Source organism: Brassica oleracea, chromosome C6 (genome assembly GCF_000695525.1).
Source record: "Brassica oleracea var. oleracea cultivar TO1000 chromosome C6, BOL, whole genome shotgun sequence".
NCBI lineage: Eukaryota > Viridiplantae > Streptophyta > Magnoliopsida > Brassicales > Brassicaceae > Brassica > Brassica oleracea.
This window is the reverse complement of record NC_027753.1, coordinates 32,905,734-32,931,108: the sequence shown is the minus strand read 5'-3', so window position 1 is coordinate 32,931,108 and position 25,375 is coordinate 32,905,734. Positions and strand designations below refer to the sequence as shown.

General features: G+C 34.2%; 3 protein-coding genes, 2 long non-coding RNA genes and 1 pseudogene across 7 annotated transcripts in view; 4 read left to right on the top strand and 2 right to left on the bottom strand.

Annotated features, from left to right (window-relative positions):
- The window catches only part of LOC106299976 (alpha-L-fucosidase 3), a 1,908-nt gene extending 813 nt beyond the window's left edge, over positions 1-1,095 (top strand). The window contains exons 3-4 of the mRNA XM_013736004.1: positions 200-372; positions 462-1,095. Coding sequence (XP_013591458.1) covers positions 200-372; positions 462-968 — 680 coding nt within the window. The 3' untranslated portion in view covers positions 969-1,095. The remainder of the gene's footprint in view (positions 1-199; positions 373-461) is intronic.
- A 486-nt stretch (positions 1,096-1,581) lies between these two features.
- Positions 1,582-3,295, bottom strand: LOC106299977 (sufE-like protein 2, chloroplastic). Its single transcript, XM_013736005.1, has 2 exons — positions 1,837-3,295; positions 1,582-1,751 (listed from the first exon to the last, which is right to left on the bottom strand). The coding sequence occupies exon 1, from the start codon at positions 3,194-3,196 to the stop codon at positions 2,381-2,383; it is 816 nt and encodes a 271-aa protein (XP_013591459.1). The 5' UTR covers positions 3,197-3,295; the 3' UTR covers positions 1,582-1,751; positions 1,837-2,380.
- Positions 3,296-10,082: 6,787 nt separating this feature from the next.
- On the top strand, positions 10,083-11,610 carry LOC106299975 (F-box/kelch-repeat protein At1g24800-like). The gene is made up of 2 exons (XM_013736003.1): positions 10,083-11,268; positions 11,369-11,610. Exons 1-2 carry the CDS (start codon positions 10,155-10,157, stop codon positions 11,371-11,373), a joined length of 1,119 nt encoding a protein of 372 aa, XP_013591457.1. The 5' UTR covers positions 10,083-10,154; the 3' UTR covers positions 11,374-11,610.
- A 1,342-nt stretch (positions 11,611-12,952) lies between these two features.
- On the top strand, positions 12,953-13,615 carry LOC106299981. Its single transcript, XR_001261944.1, has 2 exons — positions 12,953-13,214; positions 13,289-13,615. It is a non-coding gene; the product is annotated as an uncharacterized LOC106299981 (long non-coding RNA).
- A 2,328-nt stretch (positions 13,616-15,943) lies between these two features.
- LOC106299978 lies at positions 15,944-21,393 on the bottom strand (annotated as a pseudogene).
- Positions 21,394-21,473: 80 nt separating this feature from the next.
- On the top strand, positions 21,474-23,608 carry LOC106299980. Of its 3 annotated transcripts, none has more exons than XR_001261942.1 (3): positions 21,474-21,660; positions 21,763-21,967; positions 22,095-23,608. It is a non-coding gene; the product is annotated as an uncharacterized LOC106299980 (long non-coding RNA). The 3 variants fall into 3 exon arrangements; XR_001261941.1 differs by having other exon boundaries at positions 22,054-23,608; XR_001261943.1 differs by having other exon boundaries at positions 21,763-22,174; positions 23,120-23,608.
- The last annotated feature ends 1,767 nt before the right edge of the window (positions 23,609-25,375 follow it).

The window sequence follows — 25,375 nt, the reverse complement described above, 5'->3', positions numbered from 1 at the left end:
TTTTTTAACTTGTTTGTGCTAACAAGCTAGTGTTAAGTAATAAAGTTTTTTTTCTGGAGTGTTAAGTAATACAGTGGAATAGTATTTCAAAAACGTCAAAACTTTATGAACGTTTTGAACGGCAAGAAATATCGTTTTCATATTATCAAAACGTGGAAAAGTGGTATACTATTGATCACCTAGTCAAAAAATGTAACAGGAGGAGTTTATACGACGATGCTGCCTGAAGCCGACAGTTTCTCTCAGGCGTTGTACACTTTTGACATCGGACAAAACGATCTCACCGCTGCTTACTTCGCTAATAAAACAGTGGAACAAATTGGAACCACCGATGTTCCTGAGATCATCAGCCAGTTTAAGAATGCTGTCACAGTCGGCCTCTCTGTTTTATACTCTGTTACAATCAATGCTTTTTGTTTAAAAGTGATTATCATAAAAGTGTTTGTTATTTTTGTTGATAGTATATTTACGCACAAGGAGGGAGATACTTCTGGATTCACAACACAGGACCTATCGGTTGTTTAGCGTATGTGATTGAATGGTTTCCCCTTAAAGCATCAGATTTTGATTCACACGGATGTGTCTCTCCCTTGAACCATTTGGCTCAACAGTTCAATGACGCCTTGAAACAAGCTGTGATCGAGCTTAGAGCTTCCTTGTCCGAAGCCGCCATCACTTACGTGGATGTCTACTCTGCTAAGCATGAGTTGTTTGTTCACGCACAGGGTCACGGGTTCAAGAGATCGTTGGTTGCATGTTGTGGTCATGGAGGGAAGTACAACTATAACAAGAACATTGGATGTGGGAAGAAGGTGACTGTGAGAGGCAAAGAGATTTACATTGGGAAGCCGTGCGATGAGCCTGACAAGGCTGTGATATGGGACGGTGTGCACTTCACGCAGGCTGCTAACAAATTTATATTTGATAAGATTGCAGCCGGGTTGAGGATGGCCTGTCACAGGCAGTGACAAAAGCAATAATAAGAGAAAAGCTTTGCTTATTTTAATGAGTTTGTTTCAATGATTTTCTGGACTCATATGATTTGGCTCTCACTGATATGAGCTTATTGAGAATGCACTAAGATTTTTGGCCAGATAGGTTTCATCATTATCAACAAAAATTTATATAAACCAATCAACTCTACAAAGGATGTAAAACATCATATAGAAACATAAACAACATTTTAATTCTTAGTGACATTTTGATTAAAAAAACAAAAATCTTAATAGATCTAAAGAGATAATTGACTATAATGGAGAGTTAGGTCTGGGGCTCGAATGATGGATCAATATTAAAAGATGCAAGACTGTTTTAGTGTATGTTTTGTACAATGTGGTCTCCAGGTCATGAATCACCATACGTTCTATAAATTTAGAGTTCCCATGTTTTCAAACATTTTTCATGCTTTCTGGTTAGACTATTTTTGTTTGATAATAAACAATTAAAGATTGAGCGTATCATAATTGATATACTTATATTTTACTTTTTTTAATAAAACTATTACAGATAATTACTGAATAAACTATTAAATATTGGTGTTTTAGTGTTTATGAAGATTTTACAAGTTATTGGAGGTTTCCGGACGAAAAGATGAAACTCACGGAATTTTGAACATTATACAATTTTCATGCATTGGAAATCTGCATGAGATGAGGGTTTCCCATGATTCGATCATGCTTAAGTTTGAACACAAATAGTCTGGTGGAAAATGAACAAGATGAGAAAAAAAGGTAATCGATTGAGTGATTGACCTGCAAAGTTAAACACCTGGTTGGTCATCAACACGGAAGAAGCCAAGATTCACTGATCTACCTAGCAAACGATGAATGACCAAACCTGTCGATCATAGAAGCATCTGATAGACCATAAGCGTTTGATCGTCCCAGTTATTGACTCAAAATGGTATCGACTGAACACCATCCATGGTTTACTTATCAGTTATCACCTCTGTAAGTAAATATACTTTATTAAAACACAAAAAAAAAAAACATGCCTTGCTCCATGGATAAGCTTGATACTTTTGTTATTTTTCGATTCAATAGTCTGTGGAGAGGATTTCATCAATCATTGATACTAAGTAGTTTCTCTTTTATTTTATGCAATCTTTATCTTTGCTGCTATGGTTTCTTTGACCAACAACTAAAAGTTTTTGTTGTTGCCAACGACGAAAAGTCTTCTCACACAGTAGGACTTGGATGTGATGGAGAATCCTGGTTTTAATTTTAGGATTATCCCATCGCCATTTATGTTAATAATCTTACTAACTAAAAGTTGGTTATCCTAAAAACTATTAATTTGCAAAATACAGAAACACAAACTTTCAATTTATGTTCCAGAAGACTTTACAAAAACATTCTAAAAGAAACACACCAACAACATTTCATATCGTAAAATCATAACCCAAAGGAAGCACCGAGATGGAGTAATCACGATGAACCTTAGAAGCAGATTCCACGTAACTTCTCCCATTAACATAATCAAACAAAAGATTATGCTGATGCGGTGCTGATCTGTCTCCTTCTCGGTGCACCACATCAGCATCACCAACAAGAGCCTTGGTCCGTTTTTGCATACTCATCAACACGTTATGCCACGTGTTAACCCTTGACTGGACCTTCCCGTGAACCCCAACGTTCATCTCCGACAAGTCCTCGCCTCTCACGCCCATCACTTCCTCCGGTTTAGCGCCGTCGAGGATCCAGATAAGACAAGAACAGAACCCTTTCGAGATCTCTGAATCGCTGTCTGCTTTAAACCTCATCCTACCTAACTCGTCCACCTTGATCTCCAGCCATACCTGAGTCGTGCATCCGGTGACTCGGTTCGCCGGAACGCGAGCCGAGTCGTCGAGTGGAGCTAGAGCCGTCGCGTAGCTCAAGAGACGTTTGACTCGGTCGATTGGCTCGGTTAAGGACCGGAACTCGGATACGAGGAGGTGGAGCTTGTCGGCCGAGGTTGTTGTTGTTGTTGTTGTTCCCAAGGGAGCTTCGACGAAAGCCGTGGCGAAAGAAACAGGGAAGTCATGTTTTGGATTCGATTTCGAACCGAAGTTAAGATTGATGCTGGGATCGTGCATGCAACTGATCCTTTTAGAGGGCTTGGAAGAAAAGTTAGGTCGATGGAAAGCTTTTAAAGTTGGTGTTGAGGTAGAAATAAGAGGAGGAGAAACAAGTACGTTCAACGACGATGAGTTCATGTTCGGTTACAAAGGTAGAAGAAGACGAGGGAGAGAGAGATATTCAAGGATGATCAGAGGAAAGCTCCTTGAACTACGCGACGGAGAGAGGATGGCGATTAGAAAGTATTCTATATAACGCGCCAAAACAAGTCATCATATATATATCAGACACTGTATACAACTTACAAATTTATAATTATTTTCCGGTAAACTAATAAATATGACTCTATTTTTGTTTTTAGTTTTAAATTAGATAAACTAAAATATGACATAATTCAATAAACTAATAAAATATTTTTAAAGAAAATGCTAAGTAAATAATAAATATATTAAAATTATAAATCAATAATTACTGTATAGAACCTTCTAAAACTTATATATAACAATTAAATAATTCGTTGTATTTAAAATAAATATGCCTTTTATGTCCATATTAGATGTTGTATATATATCAAATTGCATGCAAAAGCTGATTAAATAGATGAAAGTCAAACATTTATTGAAATATATAAAGCTGTGCAAATTTTCTTTTTATATTCAAATAATAAAAAATATTTTGAAGATGTGAATTTAAAAGAATAATATTTGATGATTTATAAGGTTTTATGTTAGTCTTTTGTGAATCCTGTTTGTATACACTAGCACAAAGATAATGTTTGGGTCTAACAGATATATATGCAAGACCAAAAGTTTACATATCAAACATGTAAACTATTAAGCAGATCAGATCTGTTAGATTTAATGATAAAACATCTAGAGATTACAAACAGTGGAAAATAATAATTTCTAAACAAAGATGGTTTGAGTTTTTATTAAAAGTTTTGGTTTGAATTTATTGTTACGAAATTCTTTTGATCTGGATCATTAGGGATAATAAATCCAGGACCAAGGCATAACCCTTTTTTGTATAGTATAAAACCAGCACTATTTTAATCAGTGGCTATGATTAGTGTAGATCCTAAAATTTACACTAAGTATTTAATAGTGATCGGGAGTTCAATCTGAGGAAGAGAAATGATGTATGCAACAATATCTTTAGAACACAACGATGTAATCAGATTCCAATAGGCAAAAATGGACTTTAATGATGAATAAGACCGAATACAATGAGTTAAACTAGATCGAATGTTACAAACGAGATCGATAAAAGAAAGGATCTAAAGTTGGGTGAAAATAAGGTCGATGTGTGAGTGTAGATCTTTCTCTAGGGTTTTCCATGTGTCCTTCTTCATGTGTGTTCTCCTCTCTTTATAGCAAGTTCACTCCGCGATCTCCGTAACTGCTCTGTGATCTCTGGATCCTCGAAGTCTGTCTCGAGCTCGCTATGGGCTTTAACTCTTCGCGGTCCATATCCTTGATCGCGGCCCATTAATAAGTCGACCGAAATTAGGTCCAACAGTTAATATACATGGTTAGCATGTTTAATTTTAATGCAGGATAACAAAAGTTTGTATATCAGTTTTAATAAAAAAAGTTACATGTTTTAACAATTCAAGATATGATCATGTAAAAAAAAAAAAAAATTTCCATTGAAATCACAAAATCGAATTTCTCGTCAAAACTATAACAATTAAAAAAAATTCTGGTAAAATTGAGTTTTTTCCGCCTAAAATCGAGTATTTTCCACCAAAAAAGCGAGAGTCGAGCTTTCCCGCAGAAATTAATTATAAATTTATTGGTTTATTAGATTGATTTTTTTTTCAATTTAAAAAAATTTAGCTGCAACAAAAACAGAACTAGAAATATATATATATATATATATATATATATATATATATATTTAAACAAAAAAATATTTAAAACAAAGATATGAAAGACATTTAAAAATAGATAAAATCAAAGTGGATCGACTATCTATTCCCCCATGAGAAGTAAGATATATCACCAAATGTCCATCGAAGTATGACTCCGTGCTATTTCTCTCCGAAAACAAAGTTCAAAGCCTATTTCCCCCACCATTTTTGGTTTACAGAATAACCAAGACTACTACGTACAAAAAAGGTATGTTTAGGAGTGGGCATATTACCCGAACTCGTATCCGAACCCGACCCGAAAAACATGAACCGAAATCTGAACTGAAGTAGCAAATATCTGAACATATATTGATTTAGGAGAAATTGGATATATGAACCCGGACGGGTAATATTTGAAAATAACCAAACATATGTATACTTGTCCTTATATTTCTTGTTTACATGTATCATTTTATTTAAAATATTTATATTTGTCTTATACATACTTTAAGATCATATAATTTACATATAATTACGGAGAAAAGGATTTGTCACTCAATTAAAATGCATATCAAGTTTTTTGTTTCATGTATTGACAAAAGTTACACTCAAAATTTCAAAACAATAGCCAAATTAATGTTTATTTATTTTTGAAATGTTATCTCCAAATTTATCAATCATTCAATCTATTAAAAAAAAAAATCAGTTAAGTGAAATCTATATTTTTAAACCTAAAAATAAAATAAAAATAGTTTTTTTCTTTTAAAATCTCAATTTTCGAACCCGACCCAAAATAACCGAATCCGAACTAAAAATACCCGAACCCGACTCGAAGTATAGAAATATCGGAACGGATTCTATACCCTTATACCGAAATACCCGATCCGAACCCGGACGCTTTGAGTTGCTGAAAATGGAAATAGTAGTAGATATCAAAATTGATAATGGAGATGATAGAAATAAGGGATCAAAGCACAAAGTAAATTAGCCAGTAGATAAAAACTTATATAAGAGAAAAAAACAGTTTAAATGATGCTTATTAATTTTGAACGTGTATGTCAAATTTTGAGAAAAATTAGTCTCGCAAAGTATTTATACAAAATAGATTATTAGGTCTAGCTAACTTTAGGGAAATCAGCTAAAGACCCTTGTTGACCAATTACAATATCATATTCATTATTAAACATATTATCATCAACATATATTTTTAATGAATAAAATTTAACGATAGTCACTTTGAAAAAATGCATACAATGCAATAAGATTACTATAACTAAACACATACTCAGTCTTTTATAGATTATAAAGTTTTATTCTTAGCTTTAGAGATTTTTATATTTTTTTCAAATGGTAGATATATACTCCACGCATTGTGCGATAATTAACAAGTTATAGTTGGCATGCATGACTCCAGATTTCCCAAATGTCTATATTTATTGCCTTATTGGTGGCCACTCTTCCAATACATCCATGCCTTTCGGCTTTTGCAATCAAAGTGGAGTTACACTGGGACCCATTAACTGTTTTTGTTTTATTTAACCGACCTTGGTTCGGTTTACTATTTCCCTTCGGTTCTATCAGATTATTTATTTCATCATGGTTAAGCTAATTTGGTATACAAGTGACAAGTGTACAAGGGAAACAAATTTCCTAAACTAACATTAGCTCTAGATTCAGAACTGATTTGAGTTGTATTGATTACTCTTCTTCCTATTTCTATAATTCTATGCTTAGCATCTGTAAGATGGAACAATCCCCTTTGGTATCAAAGCTTAATACTTTTTTATGGACCAAACTCTTACTGATTCACATGTACTATTATTTATGCTCGTTGAAAGATCTAAGACAGAGACGCAAAGTACTGGTTCTCTAAAGATTGCAAGCGACTTATTTTGGTTCCATACATTGAAGATAGGATGACTACAAAGGTAACTAGCTATGTTGGCTGATTAATGAGCTCAGTGAAAACCGTGGTCTCTGAACCAAGAATATGGCAGTAGTTCCACAGCTACACGCCTACACAATATATATTTGGTACCGTGAAACTACTGAAGAAGTTTATTGCAAGTCCCAACGCGCATCGAGATGCCAACCAGTGTGAATGAATGGTGTTTCAGGGAAAAGATCGTCGGCTATGAACAAAGCTCCACCCAACAATGTGGACATCTTGTGCGTTGTGAGCCGTTTTCAAATCTGGATCCGCTCTTTTCGCAAATGCTACCTCTATCTTGTGTACGTTGGAGATAGGTTGTTTTGGGATCGGGCTTTGAAGCAAGGGTTTGATGAGACGGTTTTTATAAGTATGTAGGTTATTTATTTACTAGTATTATTGTCCATGCTATGCATGAGTTAATTTATTGTTTTTTTTTTAATATTTGATCACTGTCATAATTTGCAATCAGAATAAGTATCATTTAAAAAAAATAGTATGAACTGTGGCACATAATTTAGAAGTGTATGTATTGAAACAAATCGGTTAAAGTGGCAAAACAATAACATATTATTATAAAATTGATACATGATTGTTGTAATTTTCAAAAATAAATATAATATAGTTAAAAATAATTTATTTGAGAGATTAATTTATTTGATGATTTCTTACTGAATAATAAATACTTTAATCTAATTTACTCTCTTTTAATTATATTTTGAAACAATTCATTGACATTTTATGTTAATTTACATAACATCTTTTTATAAAGCACACATTTGAACTTAATTAACCCACAATTTTTATTTTGATAGTTTGTTGAATTTATAAGATAAAAAAAATTACAACTTTTTATTTAATTTTTATTAAGCTATAATGAATTGTCCAAAAATAATTAATCAAATTCCAGTTACAAAAAATATTGATCAAAGTAAATTCACCTTTGGATTCAGAGATGCAAAAGCTCCATCATACATCCATCAATAGTTTTATGGTCGAATTCAGTTGCAGTTGTGCTTACTGAAACATAAATAGATAACTGATTCAACAAATCATTAATCAACAAATCAAAGAAAAATATTAAAGAGTGGAAAATAGGTAATCCTCTTTTTTCAGGCTAAAACCTGATGCTTGTCCTGTTTGTCCCCCTTGACTCGACTGAAAATTCAGTGTGTGTGTGATTATAGTTATGGGCTTTCCAAGAGATTAATTTTGCTTATGCTTCATTGCACCTCTCCAAACTATAATTTCCAGGATCTGTACGCAAATCAATAGATAGATGAAGTTTCAAAGTTAGCTATATTACAATGATCTAAAATAGAATCTCTTCAAAATCAATGTACCAGTATCTTCTCATAATTCCACATTACGGATCTAAAATCTTACCGATAATGGATTTTTAAATATCAATCCATGCGCTAAATAATAAAAAGCTTTGAGTTGCTGAAAATGGAAATAGTAGTAGATATCAAAATTGATAATGGAGATGATAGAAATAAGGGATCAAAGCACAAAGTAAATTAGCCAGTAGATAAAAACTTATATAAGAGAAAAAAACAGTTTAAATGATGCTTATTAATTTTGAACGTGTATGTCAAATTTTGAGAAAAATTAGGATGAAGTTGCTAAAATTTAGGGGTTTATGAGAAAATTATTTTAATCAGATTTATAATCATTTTTTAAAAGCATTTTCCATATGTCAAGATATTATTTTATATGTTACATTTTTTAATCCAATCTTCTCTGCTACACGCACGGCCATTATTTTATATGTTACAATTTTAAAAAATATAATATGTATAGAATTTATAATAAAAAGAGTCTAATACTATTTTGAATTATCACCACCTCGAACTAATAAACACGTTCTAGCAAATTGAAAATTGATTTATTCCATTGTGAATATGTTATTGACATTGTTTGTTTCCATTTACCTTTTTGTTTTTGTTTTACCATATGTAGTTTTCCAATATCTAAAGAAAAAGTTTTAAAAGGTTAGAATAGAAATAATTCATGAAAAAGAAATTCAACATCTAAGTTTCATTGACCTAGGTTTTTAAACCTTTCAATTATCCAATACGCTCCAGCCAAAGTTTTGAGCCTCGAAAGGTTTGGTCCTTTATTTTGCACAGTCAAAAATTTCAATCCAAAAACCGATGAATATAAAGCTATGAACATTTAAAAATATTGCTATCTACTCTTTTACCTTGGCTGGCACTCCATTCCAAGCATCCCTCTTTCTAAGTCTGTTATATGTTTTCTTCTTCTTTTTTGGTTATGTAGTTTTAATTTTTATCTTATTTAATATGAATGCCTTAAAACTGAAGCGATGGAGAAGAAGACCAAAAGAAAATGCGCGAGAGAAAAGATCAGGTTAAGAATGTAGAAGAAGACAAAACAGTTTCAAATCATTATCATTACGTTAGAACGCGGTGTTGATGATCTTTTTGAAAGAGGCTTTAATATTAAAGCCTGAGAAAATTTATGAATATGGTTATTAGACAGTTTATTTTTTTGTTGTACCTTACTCGAAATGTCTAAATTTTTTTGTTGAAAAAAATAACTACAAAATATAAGACAAAACTCAAATAAAACGATAAAATATGAGACTATTAAGAAGAAGAGGGAAAATATACAGAAAATAGTTGATTTAGTTATATAGGAAACCGTTTTTGAGGGTTATAAAATTCATCTTCCAATCCCTTTTTTTTTACGACAAAAGGCTAAAAATAATTTGTGAGTTGATTGAACTCTCAACACTGGAACCTAATGGGGCACTTTTACCAACAAAGCTACAGAAGATTATCCATCTTCCAATCCAACGTGTTATTGTGGTAGTTGGAAAAAATGGAATTTTACTTTTTTGGCGGTTACAAAATAATTTATTGAAAATAAAGGAATGCAATGTATTTTTTTTTTTTTAAATTGTAAAACAATGACACATGTCAAAATTTGATTGTTCAAGTGACTTGTGGTTTAGTATAGAAGGGATGATTAACAAAACGAAGATAAGAAAGACATTTAAAAATAGATAAAATCAAAGTAAAATAGAACTTAAACGGAATCACGGAATAAACAAGACTAGTACGTAAAAAAAAAAAAAAAAAAAAAAAAAAAAAAGGTATGTTTATGGGTTTATTTTATTGCTAAAAATAGCGGGCCTCAAATTAAACGAAGCCGAGGCACATCGTAGCCCAGTTGAGAGCCCAGACGGTACCTAGGCAAAAAAAATTATTGGGTATATATAGACAAAGGCAATAAAGAAGATATCGAGGAAAACCCTAATATTCCAATTGCGGCGAGAGTTGGAAGGATGATGAGCGATCATGGGGAGAAGATAGTGAAGAAGGTTCCGATAACATCAGAAGAAGAAGCAATAGGGCCGCAGCAACAGTTTGTGACGATGAATGGCAAGGTCTACTCTCTGAGGTTCCAAGAAGATTTTGTTGATGTATCGGTAAAGGAGGTAGATTTGCTCAATGAGTTGGAGGTATCAAAGCTATATCACTGCGATGGGTTGGTGTTATGCGTGGGTAAGGACAACTCGAAGCTGTTGTTGTGGAACCCTTACCTGTGTCAAACAAGGTTGATCGGACCGAGAGAAAGTTTCCACGTAACAGACAGGCACGCGATCGGATACGACGAGCGGCGCAACCACAAAATCCTGAGGTTTGTGGATAATTTCATTAAAAACATGAACAAAATCGAGGTGGTGTACGAAATCTATGAAATTAGGTCTGATTCATGGAGGGTCCTTGAGGAGGTGAATCCCGAGGGGTCGATAGATACACATCAGCGAGGCGTGTCTGTCAAGGGAAACACCTACTTTGTTGCTTATCGTAATGGCCTGGTTCAAGAAGTTTTCTTACTCTGTTTTGATTTTACCAAAGAGAGGTTTGGACCGCGCCTGCATCTTCCTTTTGACTCTTTCGATGGTTTCAATGGTGACCTTGTAACCCTCTCAAGCTTCCTTAGAGGTGGTGATGATGAGCAGCTTGCGGTCCTGTTTGGTGGTTATGAATCTGGCTTTTTTGAGATTTGGGTTACCCTTACTGTCGACCCCAACCGTGCGTCCTGGAGCAAATTTTTGCGAATGGAACCGGGCCCCTTCTCGAGCTACGGTTTTAAGCTCTATTCCTCACTTTCTGGCGGGAGCTTCTTTGTCGATGAGGAAAACAAATTTGCTGTCTTGTTTGAACTATACGGAACCGATACTGCTCACGCGGCTTTTGTGTTTGGACAAGACGGCTTCTTCAAATCCTCCGTCAACCTCGGACAAGCTCTCATTCTCGAACACCACCACCGTAAAGCTGCTCGTCCCCCACTTGTTTGCTCTTATCGTCCAAGCTTTGTGCAAGTCAAGCATCCTCTTGTGCACGAAAGGAAAATGAAAGACTTGTCTCTTCTTCACATCAGCAAACCCATGTGTAAGCTTTTATTTTAAGATTCAGTTTGAGAATTGCCATTATACACAACTAGTACCTATTCTTTCAGAAAACAGAATGTTTGATTTTCACAATTTTACAGGTTAAATTGAGCAGCAAGTTAGTCTGAGCTGTGGAGGGAGGTCTTTGCTTTTTGTTTTATCTTGGTTGTGTTCGCTGTCCCTCTATGTAATTAATCTCTTTTTATCTTTTGTCTCGAGACTCTTTAATCGAGCTCTTCCTTGTCAGACTTGTTTCTAAGACCTATTATTTTTATGCTTATGTTTTCGACATTACCCCTATGTTTTCATTGTCTATGCTTGTGTTTAACCGCTTTTGTTTTCATTGTCATATCCTATATCCTGCAGCGTGCTGACCAATCATATTTAGAAATTTAACTGGGTGTGTATCCATTCTCCAACATTTATGTGGATTTTAAAACGATAACATAACTTTTGTTTGAGTCCTTTTAAGCAAATCGTCTCTTGAACCACCTAAATTCTACCACTATATAAAAAAAAACAAGATTACAAAACTATCTCTAAACCACCAAGAAAAACAAGCTAGAGTGAGACTCAAGTGAGGCTTGGAGCGGTTGATGCCTTAAGATTGGAACGTTGTTCATGACCAACCGCCATAACACCTATTGGTGCAAATCCCACTCAGTTGGTTCCAACTGGCCAGAGACTATGGCTTTGCAATCTTATAAAAGTCGGGTCAAGGCAGTGATACCGTCCACAACCAGCCGGGGACCGATAGATCAGAAGAAGGAGCCAAGCTACCGGATGTTGCTATAAAACGGTACTGCAAATGCCAAGCTCCAAAGCGAGTTCACCACCAAGCCTTTGAAACTCTCCCGGAGACCACACGGGAAAGCCCAAGACTCGCCACACTCCGCCTACGAGAACCGTAGGAACAGCTTCTTCTACAGGTCGTCTTCGCGTCGACGAACGTCGAGGCTTCGTTTGGCCAGAGTGAAGCACCACCCTTCTCTCCTCCTTCTAAACCATAGACGATTCTTTCAGTATTGAGAAGAGTCAGCACACACATCACAAGAGTCAAACCGACGAACACACATCCGCCTTCTTAGCTCTGGTGCGCCTCCGGGGGGAAGTCTCCAAAGTTCACACGGGCAAGAATGGACGCTGAGCCACCCACACACCAAGTCTGCTTCACGCGCCACCACACACCCCTTCTCCTTACATATCTGAGTTACAAGCCACCAAAACCACACCAGCTTCCAGATCTTCTCGTGGCCTTCTCTTAGGTTTTGAGTCTTCCAAATACACCGAAAATCTTTTTTTCTTTTTGTTAGTTTTGTGTTTTTTTCTTACTCATTCAAACAAGAAAAAAAATAAGAGTAATCAATCGAAATGCATATAAAGTGGTTAGAGTCTAAGAAATGGCTTTTTTCATATTAGATCAGCTCGGATTAATTTTCTATTTTTATGAAATCCAAAACTTAACCAAATCCCTTATATACTAAAGCATAAGTCACCTTACCTATCAAATTTTGACACATGGATTTATATATTAAAAATTTAAATTATATTTAAAACAATAAAATCATTATTGAAAAAAAAAATGGCAAGCATGATCTCCACAACTAAATTAGTGTTCGTTTCCTACATTTACTGTAAAAAGTACTTCTCATCCATTTCTCTCCAACAACTCCACGATCACCAATTATCAATCTCCAGATTCCAGTTATTCATCCATCGTTTATATTTGCCATCTTATTGATCCACACTCAAAAAGAAAGAAAAACACACTTTCTCTACTACTCAAATTCACAAATAATGTGTTTATATTCAATGTTTTATCTTCCACGCAAACAATTTTTTTTTCTTACTCAGTCTCTCATGATCTCACTCTTTAATAAGCAGTGTCAGTATATTAAGCCTCGCTCTCTCACATGCAAGGTTTCCGTTCGAAGAACTCAGCCTCAGGTTATCTCTTTTTCCAAATATGAAAATTCTGAAATATACTTACAAAATGAAATATTTAAAGAGTTTTCTGTAAGGTACATTTCTGGAACGAATAAAAACAGAAACGAGAAAGAAGAAGACTAAAGACAAATTTGGCATTAACAAGAACGACTTAGGCCAACAGATAATCAAGCAAAACAAAAATCTCAAACTACAAAAAGACAAAGAGCGCTCTTTACAACAAACGGAGTGTAAGAGCAGAACGTACGTAATCTAAAAATAAGTGGTATCATTAGTTATTCTCTTATTATTTCTCTTTTATGTTACTCTTCAAAACTTTGCTTTGTTTTTGTAACCGTTGGAAGTTTGCAGAAATACCTAACACTGTACCCGAAAAATGATGTGATCTATCTTTCATAAGATGTGGAGAGAAAACAAAAACCTAACATCCTACCAAGAGAAAGAGTATCAACAACTTTTTTGATGCAAATAGACTATTATCACAATATATCAGAATATTCAACGATTTTACAAAACTATTGGTAAGTCTTTTAAATATAAACTGAATATTTTACATATATTTTTAATTCTGTTGTTTTATTTTCATTATTTCAAATCTATGTACATTACATTTTCAAGTTTTTTTTTTGTAGAGAAATACAAATAAAACTTTAGTGGATTAAATATAATATTTCTATGTGTTCCTATATATCTATACTTTTTTATGAAAAATGCTTCCAAATATGTATATCCTCTTTTTAAAAGATCACAATAGTTGTTTTGATGCTTCCAATTTCTTTGTTTGGACGCAGCAATTTCTAATTTTAGATGCGTGTGTTATCCAGCTCCAGAAAATATGAGGGAAATAATTTTAATCGAATAAAATCTGTTTCATAAAAAAAGCATTGAAATTTAGGAGAAATGAGATAATTTATAGATGCAAACAAAAATTGATTCGTGCATAGCACGTGGTAATATACTAGTTACAATATAATTCAGATTTGGTTTGCGTTCAAAACAAAAACGATAAAAAACAAAACCCAAATTAACCTAAAACTGAAAAATATTTGAGTAATTTTTTTTTAATTCGGTTTTGTAAATTAGTATTTTAGGTTTCACCCATTCAATTTTCGACTAGGTTTCGATTTTTTGGGTTTAGAAAAAATAGAACCGTTCAAGTTTTTGTAAATTTTAGTCTGGTTTGCCCAGGGAAACACACATCTTCGTACTTCCTAAACTAGCCTAATCTTCGTACTTCCTAAACTAGCCTAGAGTCAGAACTGACTTCAGTAGTATTGAGTTCTCATCTTTCCATTTCTATGTTTAGCGTTTGTAAGATGGAACGTTCTCATTTGGTATCTAAGCTTAATACTCTTTCATGGACCCAGTTCTTATTTTTGGTAAACTAATAAATATGACTCTGTTTTTGCTTTTAGTTTTAAATTAGATAAATTTAATTATGACATAATTCAATAAAATAATAAAATATTTTTTAAAGAAAATGCTAAGTAAATATATAAATATATTAAAACTATAAATCAATAATTACTGTGTAGAACCTTCTAAAACTTATATATAAGTATAACAATTAAATAATTCGTTTTATTTAAAATAAAACATATACCTTTTATGTCCATATTAGATGTTATATATATATATATATATGTATAACAAATTGCATGCAAAAGCTGATTAAATAGATAAAAGTCAAACATTTATTGAAATATATAAAGCTGGGAAAATTTTATTTTTATATTCAAATAATAAAAAACTAGATAATAACCCGCACACATGTGTGGGGTTAGGGCTGGGCAAATAAACCGAACCCGAAAACCTGAATCAAACCCGATCTGATAAAAATGAATCTGAACCGATTCGAATCCGATATAAATACCGAATGGATCTTGTTTCATGGTATTTCGGGTTATGGGTATTATCCTAACCGAATCCGAACCTAAATGGATACCCGGTAGAACCCGAAACATTTAGAATTCTCGAAAAAAACTTATATCAAACATGATCTCAATTCCTAATATGTATCCAAAATATATTGAACATCAAAAATAATTATCTTGTACATGAATATTAATGGTTGAAGGTGGCGGTTGACGGTTGAAGTTTATAAATTTTTGTTTTGTTTTCATTTAATAATGTTTTTAATTTCATGAGAACTTAGTTTTCGTTTGATGCTTTCATTTATTTGTTTTTTTCGATCAATAACTATGTTTACCTTTCGCTTGATTTTGAATGATCACATTTGATGTTCTTTTCTTGTTTTTGAACCAGTTTTATTTATGTTTTTGTTATAAAATAAGTACAAATCAAGTATTTGAAAATCGAAGAACCGATTTTACTTATATTTTGGTTACAAAGTAGATATACATCAGGTACATTTAAACCGAAGAACCGATTGGGACCCGAACCAGAAAGTACGACGGATTGTACCGGTTCTTTGAATATTTACTAAAACCGATAGAATCCGAACCGATCCCGAACCGAATTTTCATATAACCTGAATAGGGCTTATTTTGATAAACCCGAAAAACTGAAACCCGATTGGACTAAACCGAAACCCGATTGGTCAGAACTTAAGGTAGTCTTTTTTTTTAGAATTGGCATAACTTAAGGTAGTTATTTAACAACCAGATCTCAGAAAATAAACTTTATCAACGAGAAAGAATAAACACAGCAACAAAAGGTAATCGAAATGAGCTACTATAATTTACATCTGATAATCCCTTCTTTGGGATGAAAAAACTACAAAAAAATGCATGCATAGCTCCGTATAGAAAGCCAATACATATAAACTTATTCTCTAGGGTTATATAAGCAAGATCCGCAACAACAACCGAAAAGACAAACAAAAGAACAAAATATTGGGTTAGTCTTCCTTAAGCCGATAATGATGGTGATGATGAAAATGATTTGATTTGTTTCTTCTTTTGTTATTAGTCATGCCAACAAAGAAGCATGACGACACACCTCCTTTTGATGTAAAGTCTAGCCTTTTGCTCTCTAACCACTCCTCCCACTCCTCGGCTCCACATCTTAAGGTAGTCTTCCTCTTTGTTCCTCCTACGCTCGAACTGGTCGTCTTCATTTTCGCTTGATCCTTTGGAAGTGAAATGTGTGAGAGAGAGAACAATTAGGGTGTCTGCGCAGTGCCGTGCCTAGGTGTTGAGGGGTCTAAGGCGAAAATAATTTTCCCCACAATTTAGTAATAAACATCTATCACATAAAACTCTACAAAAGCATATATCTAATATTTATAAATATATATATGAAGAATCAAACATAAAATTTCTTAAAAGTTATATAAGCTATTCAGTTTTCTAAACAAAAAGTAAAAACATATATATAAATATTCAAAATTATCTAACACGATTAATAATATTTAATTAAATATATGTTGATTTAGATAGGCTAAAAGGAAACTTAAAAATGTATTATTGAAAATAAAACTACCTGAGCTAAAAAAAATTTTGATACAAAAAATACTTTAGGAAAACATAAGTTTAAAATATTAAATTCTATAATAGCATAATAAGAAATATATATATATATATATAGATAGTGCCCGTAAATAAATTTATAGCAACAAAAATATTGCATATATCAAAGCTAATTAGAACTTTTTATCTATAAAATTATAAAAAGTTGAATGAAATATTAAAATAGGGACCCCAGAATATAGGATGAAAGTTGAGGGCCTCAAGCAATTGCCTTTCTTGTAACATAGTGAACACGGCTCTGTGTCTGCGTGTGGATGATAATGATGAAGGTGATGACTGATGAATGAAGAAGAGTATTGTGCTCTGTATATACAAGTGGGGAAAAGGTGGCTGAGGACAGAAACCGAACCATACCGAACTAGACCGGTCCACTAAAGAGGCAACGAATGGGTCCATTGGGGTTTGTGTACTGTTCCCTAAGACCAACTCCATCAAGGGGTTCTAATAGGGTTCTATACCCAAAACTCAAAAAAAAAATCAAAAAGGCCCAAAATTAGTAGAACCGATGCTATATTTGGGCTTTGTAGAAGTGGTTAGAGTCGCATACGTGGCAGTCCCTTATTGGACCGAGCATGTGTTGTCTCTCTTTCCTATATTGGGGTTGCGATGAAACCGAAGAAAGTATCCTCTCTCGTTGTCTCCGTCGTCGCTCTCACGCGATCTTCTCTCTCGCCTACTCCGTCGTCTCTGTCAGCTCTCTCTCGTCTCGTCGTGTCTCTCTGTCCGTCGTCGCTCTCGGTCCGTCGTCGCTCTTGCGCCGTCGTCTCAGTGGATGACTCGCGCCGTATTCTCTGTCGATGTCGGTCCATCTTCTCCGTCGCCTCTCTCGGTCCGGCGTCTCTCTCGATGCATGCGTCGTCTGTCTCCTTTTGTCTTCTCTCTCGATCCCGAGTGTAAGTTTTTGCCTTTGTTCATAAAAATTCTATTTCGAAGTCTGGGAGGAACAAGAAACATGTGAAGGTGATTGGAGAAAGGTCTCCTGGAGACAAAGGCACTTTGGATAGTTACTTGAAAGCTTCCCTGGAAGATGACAAGAACATTACCAACAGTGTGTTTCAGGCAAGGTAGGAAGCGTTTACGAAAAAACTGGATTTGGAGCGCCTGCCTAAACTTGTGAGCGCTGGAGGTGAAGAATGTTTGAACAAACAGAGCGAATCTCAGGTCTTGGATAAAGGTGTTGCTACGGCTGAAAAACATGCAACAGATGGTTTGCTTTGTGCCAACCAGAAAGATAATTCAGATCTAAGAGACTTTGCCACTGGTTTCTTGTCCTTGTATTGTAGGTAATATGCTTTCATTGTGTCGATTTTCTTATTCTTTCTATCATCATCAAGGAGTTGGTTGATGAACATCCATTGATGTCCGAGTAAGTTGTTCTAAGATTTAGAGGAATTTATAAATTGTGCTTGTTTGGTTTATGCAGTGAAGTGCGGTCTGTTGGTGGCCCACCTCCACATCAAAATGCAAACGAACTGAAGCGTCCAAGCAGTTCATCACTACTTGTTCAAGATATGCAATATCCTCGCAAGATGCGTTGTGATTCTCAAAATATACGATCACTGGATGAACTTGCACATCCTCTCGGTAGTAAGCCTGAATCAGTCAGTGACAAGAAAGATAAATCTGTTTCAGACCCTATGCAGAAGGTAAAAATGGAATAAACAGTTATGGTTACTTAACTTCCTGCTAAACTGATTCACGTTCAATTTTTTGACGCCTCTGGTCTAATATATTCACAGATTCCAAGCAATCAATCTGCTGAAATCTCAATGGGCTTAAGGAAGTGTACTAAGGCACCTGAATCATCTACTCATCTCACTGAATGCCACACTCCTGGATCAGTCGTCAAGACCTGTGTCGCGTGACTTGTGACACAAGAAATATGTATCTCGTGACTTGTGTGTCGAGATAAAAATAGTTGTTGTTGTTATGTATCTCGTGGCTTGTTTGTCGAGATAAAAATAATAGACATAGTTGGTTGTGATACTTGTATCTCCTGGCATAATAGAAACAACAACAATCTCACTTCTTTATATTCACTTCTTCCCGACTTCAAACAACGACAATCTCACTTCTTATTTTTGCATCCTCTCTCTCTCTCCTGAGTACAAACAACAATAATCTCACTTCTTTATATTCACTTCTTCCCGAGTTCAAACAACAACAATTTCAATTCTTAATATGTTTGTATTTTTAATATGTTTTATGTAATTTTTATTAAACATTTTATGTATGCTTTTATTTTAAATCATCCTAATTAAAAAAAATTAAAAAAAAATATTTAAGAACCCTTATGGAGTTCTCCATTGGAGGAAAAAAAAATTCTATTAACTAAGATTCTTAACTTATCAAATCACCTTTAAATCAATTAATTTAATCATTAGAATCCATTAAGGGTTTTAATGAATGGATTTGCTCTGACCCACCAGACAGTGTGCCCCTCCATACCCACGTGGACCCCCACCGTGAGCGAATCTTTGCCCTAATGTGATTATTTATAATCTTATCACATGCTCTATCTTCATGAAAACTTTACCCAAACCCCCAAATTATAAAATCGAATACTACTAAATTACCATTTCAGTAACAAATGAAAACCATACCGGTGAATAAAGTGCGCCTATATTTTTCTTTATCCTATTTCGGTTTAATCTGACAAAAATCCTAAATGCAATGTATATCAGTTGCTTTCAGAACCGAATCCGACGTCAGAAAATATTGTCACCAACCAAAACTGTTGGGACTAACTAATAGTCTAATATTAGCCATCCAAAATCGACACCAACTTGGTCCCCGGACGTTACTAATAGTCTAACACTAGTCTAATAATTGTGATGATGGACACTATCGTTTGATTGTAGTCAGTCATCAATTTTGTGAACTAATGATATTTCCATATCGACAAATTCTAGTTAACAAGTAATATATTCTAAAATCTTGTAGGCACATGAATGAAGAAATTCAAAGCATCGGATCTATGTTTATCTATAGGTTTCGGCTTTGAGTCAGATTTAAATTATTGCTATACAAAAATGGAATAATACTATAGAGTATACAAAAATGAATTGCGCCGAAATTGGTGAGAGAAATTAACAAACGTCAAGAGAAGTTATTAAAATACCAAACTAAAACTAAATGAGGGACAGTTAGGCGTTAATTAGGTGGCATAATCTTAAATTATAGATTCTTATCTATATAATTGCAGATTCGATCAATCTTTTTAGCAAAAACCGACAACGGGTTGGTATGGTTTTAAGAAGTAATTAAACCCTATTTTTTTCATGTGATGTTGTATTATGCATATATCATGAATGTATAGACGTAAAGAGAAAAATCGATAAGTGTATGTGTGTGAGGTGAAAAAAAGGGGTGCAAGTGTGTGCAGTGTGTAAGTTTATATTTCATTAAAGAAACGTACGTATACTATAATATGAAACAAACATGCATCATAATTTGGACCGTCCAAAGATGGCTGAAATAATTAAATAAAAAACAAATCATTCATTGTTTCTAACTTTGTCTCTTATGTTCCTTATCGCCTTTTTTCTTGTTGATACATTTATTAGATTATATATCTTTGATTTTTAATCACGGGACATTTATATATAGGCACGTAGTCACATAAATAAGTACGGACTTTTCATGTGACGCATAAAATGCGTGATAACTATAGATGAGGAAATCAACGTGAAACACTTGGATGAAAAAGGATCTTTTCTACTTTACTAGATTTTTCTAAAACTATTATTGTATATATGGTGATTGGTGAATGCTGTTGAGAATCTAAGTAACGATCGCACATAATCTCTTTAATATATAAATATTCTGTCAACGCACTCTCGTTAATCAACTTATATCCTCATTTACTCAAAATCTAATTCCATAAAACCCTACATATAACATGCCTCACCGTGTAGCCATATATTCCTCAATTTATATGTATAACAAACGATGCAATATACGAAAGCGGTAGATCCAAGTACGTACCTAGCTCTTCGATTTTGAAACCACACCTCAACTTGCCTTTGACTAAGCTTAAGAAAAGTGGCCAATTCTTGTTTTTGTTTCTGTGATTTCATCATCATCCAACCATAGCATAATCAGCCGACTTGATCATGAAAAAACAACTCTCTTTTTATTCAACATAAACAAAACATATAACGGAACCATAAAACTGTATGATAATATACTTACATGGGTTAAGGTATGGTTTTTTTTATAAGACTATCTTCAAGAAGATGCGATTGGTCTTTGGTTAGACGGAGCTTTTTGCGCCGCCTGCCGCCAGAGCAGCCTTCGTCATCGTTGACATGCGGTGTTGCACCGATCATGATCCACTCACGATCGTTTTTCGTCTTTGGAGTTTGATTTATGTCCAAATCTCTCACCATGTGATTACCTACCAAAACATATGATTTAGATCTTCTTCTTAGAAATAACTATTAAAACTCTACATCATACATATCTAAAGATGATTTTAAGATTAACCGTTGGATCTTACCGGATGAAGGGAGTGAAGGAGATGGAGAGAAGCTTGGAATTGATATTGTTAACTCTAAGGAACTTGAATTAGGTGAGACGGCCATAGAGGAGGATGAGTAAAAGCTGGGATGGATCAATATGATTTGATGAAGAGAAATAGTTTTGTGGAAGAGAAAAGGTAAAGTTGAAGTATTATATGATAATTAATAGAAATGTGAGTGTGTGTGTATGTGTGTGTGTATATATATATATACACACACACATACACACACACTCACATTTCTATTAATTATCATATAATACTTCAACTTTACCTTTTCTCTTCCACAAAACTATTTCTCTTCATCAAATCATATTGATCCATCCCAGCTTTTACTCATCCTCCTCTATGGCCGTCTCACCTAATTCAAGTTCCTTAGAGTTAACAATATCAATTCCAAGCTTCTCTCCATCTCCTTCACTCCCTTCATCCGGTAAGATCCAACGGTTAATCTTAAAATCATCTTTAGATATGTATGATGTAGAGTTTTAATAGTTATTTCTAAGAAGAAGATCTAAATCATATGTTTTGGTAGGTAATCACATGGTGAGAGATTTGGACATAAATCAAACTCCAAAGACGAAAAACGATCGTGAGTGGATCATGATCGGTGCAACACCGCATGTCAACGATGACGAAGGCTGCTCTGGCGGCAGGCGGCGCAAAAAGCTCCGTCTAACCAAAGACCAATCGCATCTTCTTGAAGATAGTCTTATAAAAAAAACCATACCTTAACCCATGTAAGTATATTATCATACAGTTTTATGGTTCCGTTATATGTTTTGTTTATGTTGAATAAAAAGAGAGTTGTTTTTTCATGATCAAGTCGGCTGATTATGCTATGGTTGGATGATGATGAAATCACAGAAACAAAAACAAGAATTGGCCACTTTTCTTAAGCTTAGTCAAAGGCAAGTTGAGGTGTGGTTTCAAAATCGAAGAGCTAGGTACGTACTTGGATCTACCGCTTTCGTATATTGCATCGTTTGTTATACATATAAATTGAGGAATATATGGCTACACGGTGAGGCATGTTATATGTAGGGTTTTATGGAATTAGATTTTGAGTAAATGAGGATATAAGTTGATTAACGAGAGTGCGTTGACAGAATATTTATATATTAAAGAGATTATGTGCGATCGTTACTTAGATTCTCAACAGCATTCACCAATCACCATATATACAATAATAGTTTTAGAAAAATCTAGTAAAGTAGAAAAGATCCTTTTTCATCCAAGTGTTTCACGTTGATTTCCTCATCTATAGTTATCACGCATTTTATGCGACACATGAAAAGTCCGTACTTATTTATGTGACTACGTGCCTATATATAAATGTCCCGTGATTAAAAATCAAAGATATATAATCTAATAAATGTATCAACAAGAAAAAAGGCGATAAGGAACATAAGAGACAAAGTTAGAAACAATGAATGATTTGTTTTTTATTTAATTATTTCAGCCATCTTTGGACGGTCCAAATTATGATGCATGTTTGTTTCATATTATAGTATACGTACGTTTCTTTAATGAAATATAAACTTACACACTGCACACACTTGCACCCCTTTTTTTCACCTCACACACATACACTTATCGATTTTTCTCTTTACGTCTATACATTCATGATATATGCATAATACAACATCACATGAAAAAAAAAACAATTCCTAAAAGGTGTAAGAACCTGTCCACTAGCAATGACGGGTTTTACTCTAAATCATAGTGTTAACAGCTCAGAGAACCACATAGAAAAATGTTCTTTATATTTCTTGTTCTTGTCTAGCTGTTCTACTTTCTCTTTTGTTTCCAATCATATTGTAAAGAATGTGTTAAAATTCAGTTGTTTCTAAATAAAGAAATGTTTATTCCCATATCTGCTTGGATTCCAGGTTCGGATCGGTTAACCGTAACCGCGCTACTAAACAGGTATGATAAATGATGACTTATAAAACTTTGTTGGGCAATTCACACTCTTGCATCAACTATTCACACACAATATGTTATAATTGTTAAAACACGTTTACAAAATGATGGTCGGTGATCACGACTTGGACGGTGATCACGGCTTCGACGGTGATCACGGCTTGGACGGTGGCCATAAATGGAAATGAGTTTTGTCAACTCTTGTAGGCACCTACCAATCCTCATAATCTCTATAAATACAAAGCCATGCCATTACCTCACATTTATCCCAAAATCAAAATCACATAGAGAAGTGAAGAAGAAGAAGAACGTGAGAGAGAGAAAAAAAAAATTCTTACGGGTATTTAGGATCGGGTTGAGAGAAAATTATTCAGAGAGTTCGGGTATTTTCTCCTATTATAACGAGAAAATTATTAATCGATTTCTCCGTTATAATTGAGAGGTTGTAACTCCTATTATTTTTTCATTTTTCTTTTTAAATAATTTTCTTCGATTTCATACCTTTTTTGTTTGTATCTCTATTTTTTTTTAAAGGATGAAGTCTCGTGATCGAGTTGGATGCTTGAAACTACGTTACTTTTCTTAGGATCCCTTCTTCTTCTTTACCAATATGAAGTCAATACTATCTTCTTTGTTTGCTCTCTCTATGCTATCACTATCATCAGCCCATGCTCGATGCAGCGTCGGACCAACCTTTTATATTGCCCCAATCAAAATTTAAAACTATGCCCTCATGTATGTTTTATCAAAATCACAGAACAGTATAAAAAATAACTTAAATTTTCATTAAAAAATCAAATTTCATAATATGTTCATAAAAAATATTGACATAAAAACACTTATTGCTGAAATATAGATCTTCTTGCATTTTTCCCTGAAAATCATCTATTAAACTCCTATAGTCAAGTGAATTAGGTGTATTTTAAGAAGTAATTAAACCGGTTTTTAACTATTATCTAAAATATAAATTTATTCATATATTTAAAAAATTTGACAAATCTTATTATAACGAAATATATAATATTTTAACAAAATAATCTAATAATTTTTTTCTTTTTAAATATGCCCCACTAATTTGGATGCCCTGATGGCTTGGGTGGCTTCCCCTCAAGGCTCAATGCCATTTCCCAGCAATCTTCAACTTCGGCGACTCTAACTCTGATACCGGCGGTCTCTCCTCCGCTTTTGGCCAGGCTGGTCCTCCTCACGGCTCGTCCTTCTTCGGCTCACCTGCTGGGAGGTACTGTGACGGTCGTCTCGTCATTGACTTCATAGGTAAAACTATTAATCACAGTACTCTTATCAAGCTTGAAACGCCACCGTTTAGCGTTTAACTGATTTTGTCTCCCTTTCTTGGCGCAGCGGAGAGTCTTGGATTGCCATATCTAAGCGCGTTCCTAGACTCGGTTGGTTCAAACTTCAGCCACGGCGCTAACTTTGCCACAGCCGGATCTCCCATCATAGCTCTCAACTCCACTCTTCGTCAAAGTGGTTTCAGTCCATTTTCACTCGATGTTCAGTTTGTACAGTTCTCCAATTTTCACAACAGATCCCAAACAGTTCGCAGTCGCGGTAAGAGCCAGCCTCTTACTCACTCACTCACTCACTCACTCACTCACTCACTGTATCGTTGAGATAAGAAAGAGATAATGTGTTTGACTTGATATCTTAGATTAAGAATGTAATAGGTGGATTAGAAATGTATATTCCGATATCCATTCGAATTTGGATTAGTTTATTCATGTTGAAAGTATGTTGGAACTTAAAACTAAAGACTAATTCGGATATTCATTTTTATTGGGTCGGATTCGGTTTAATTCCACCTTGATTCGGAGTTTGGATAATTTATTGGGATTCAGTTTTTATATAATAGATATATGATTAGGTTCGGATATTTTATAGCTAAACGGCCCCCAAATTTATCAGAAAATATTTCACAATACCTAAAAGTTTTCATTACATACGGCCCCTAAATTTATCAGAAAATATTTCACAATACCTAAAAGTTTTCATTACATACGGCCCCTAAATTTATCAGAAAATATTTCACAATACCTAAAAGTTTTCATTACATACGGCCCCTAAATTTATCAGAAAATATTTCACAATACCTAAAAGTTTTCATTACATACGGCCCCTAAATTTATCAGAAAATATTTCACAATACCTAAAAGTTTTCATTACATACGGCCCCTAAATTTATCAGAAAATATTTCACAATA

Bases quoted from the DNA above. Each gene is read 5' to 3' on its own strand.
- LOC106299977 (XM_013736005.1), bottom strand. From the start codon at position 3,196: ATGAACTCATCGTCGTTGAACGTACTTGTTTCTCCTCCTCTTATTTCT.
- LOC106299975 (XM_013736003.1), top strand. From the start codon at position 10,155: ATGATGAGCGATCATGGGGAGAAGATAGTGAAGAAGGTTCCGATAACA.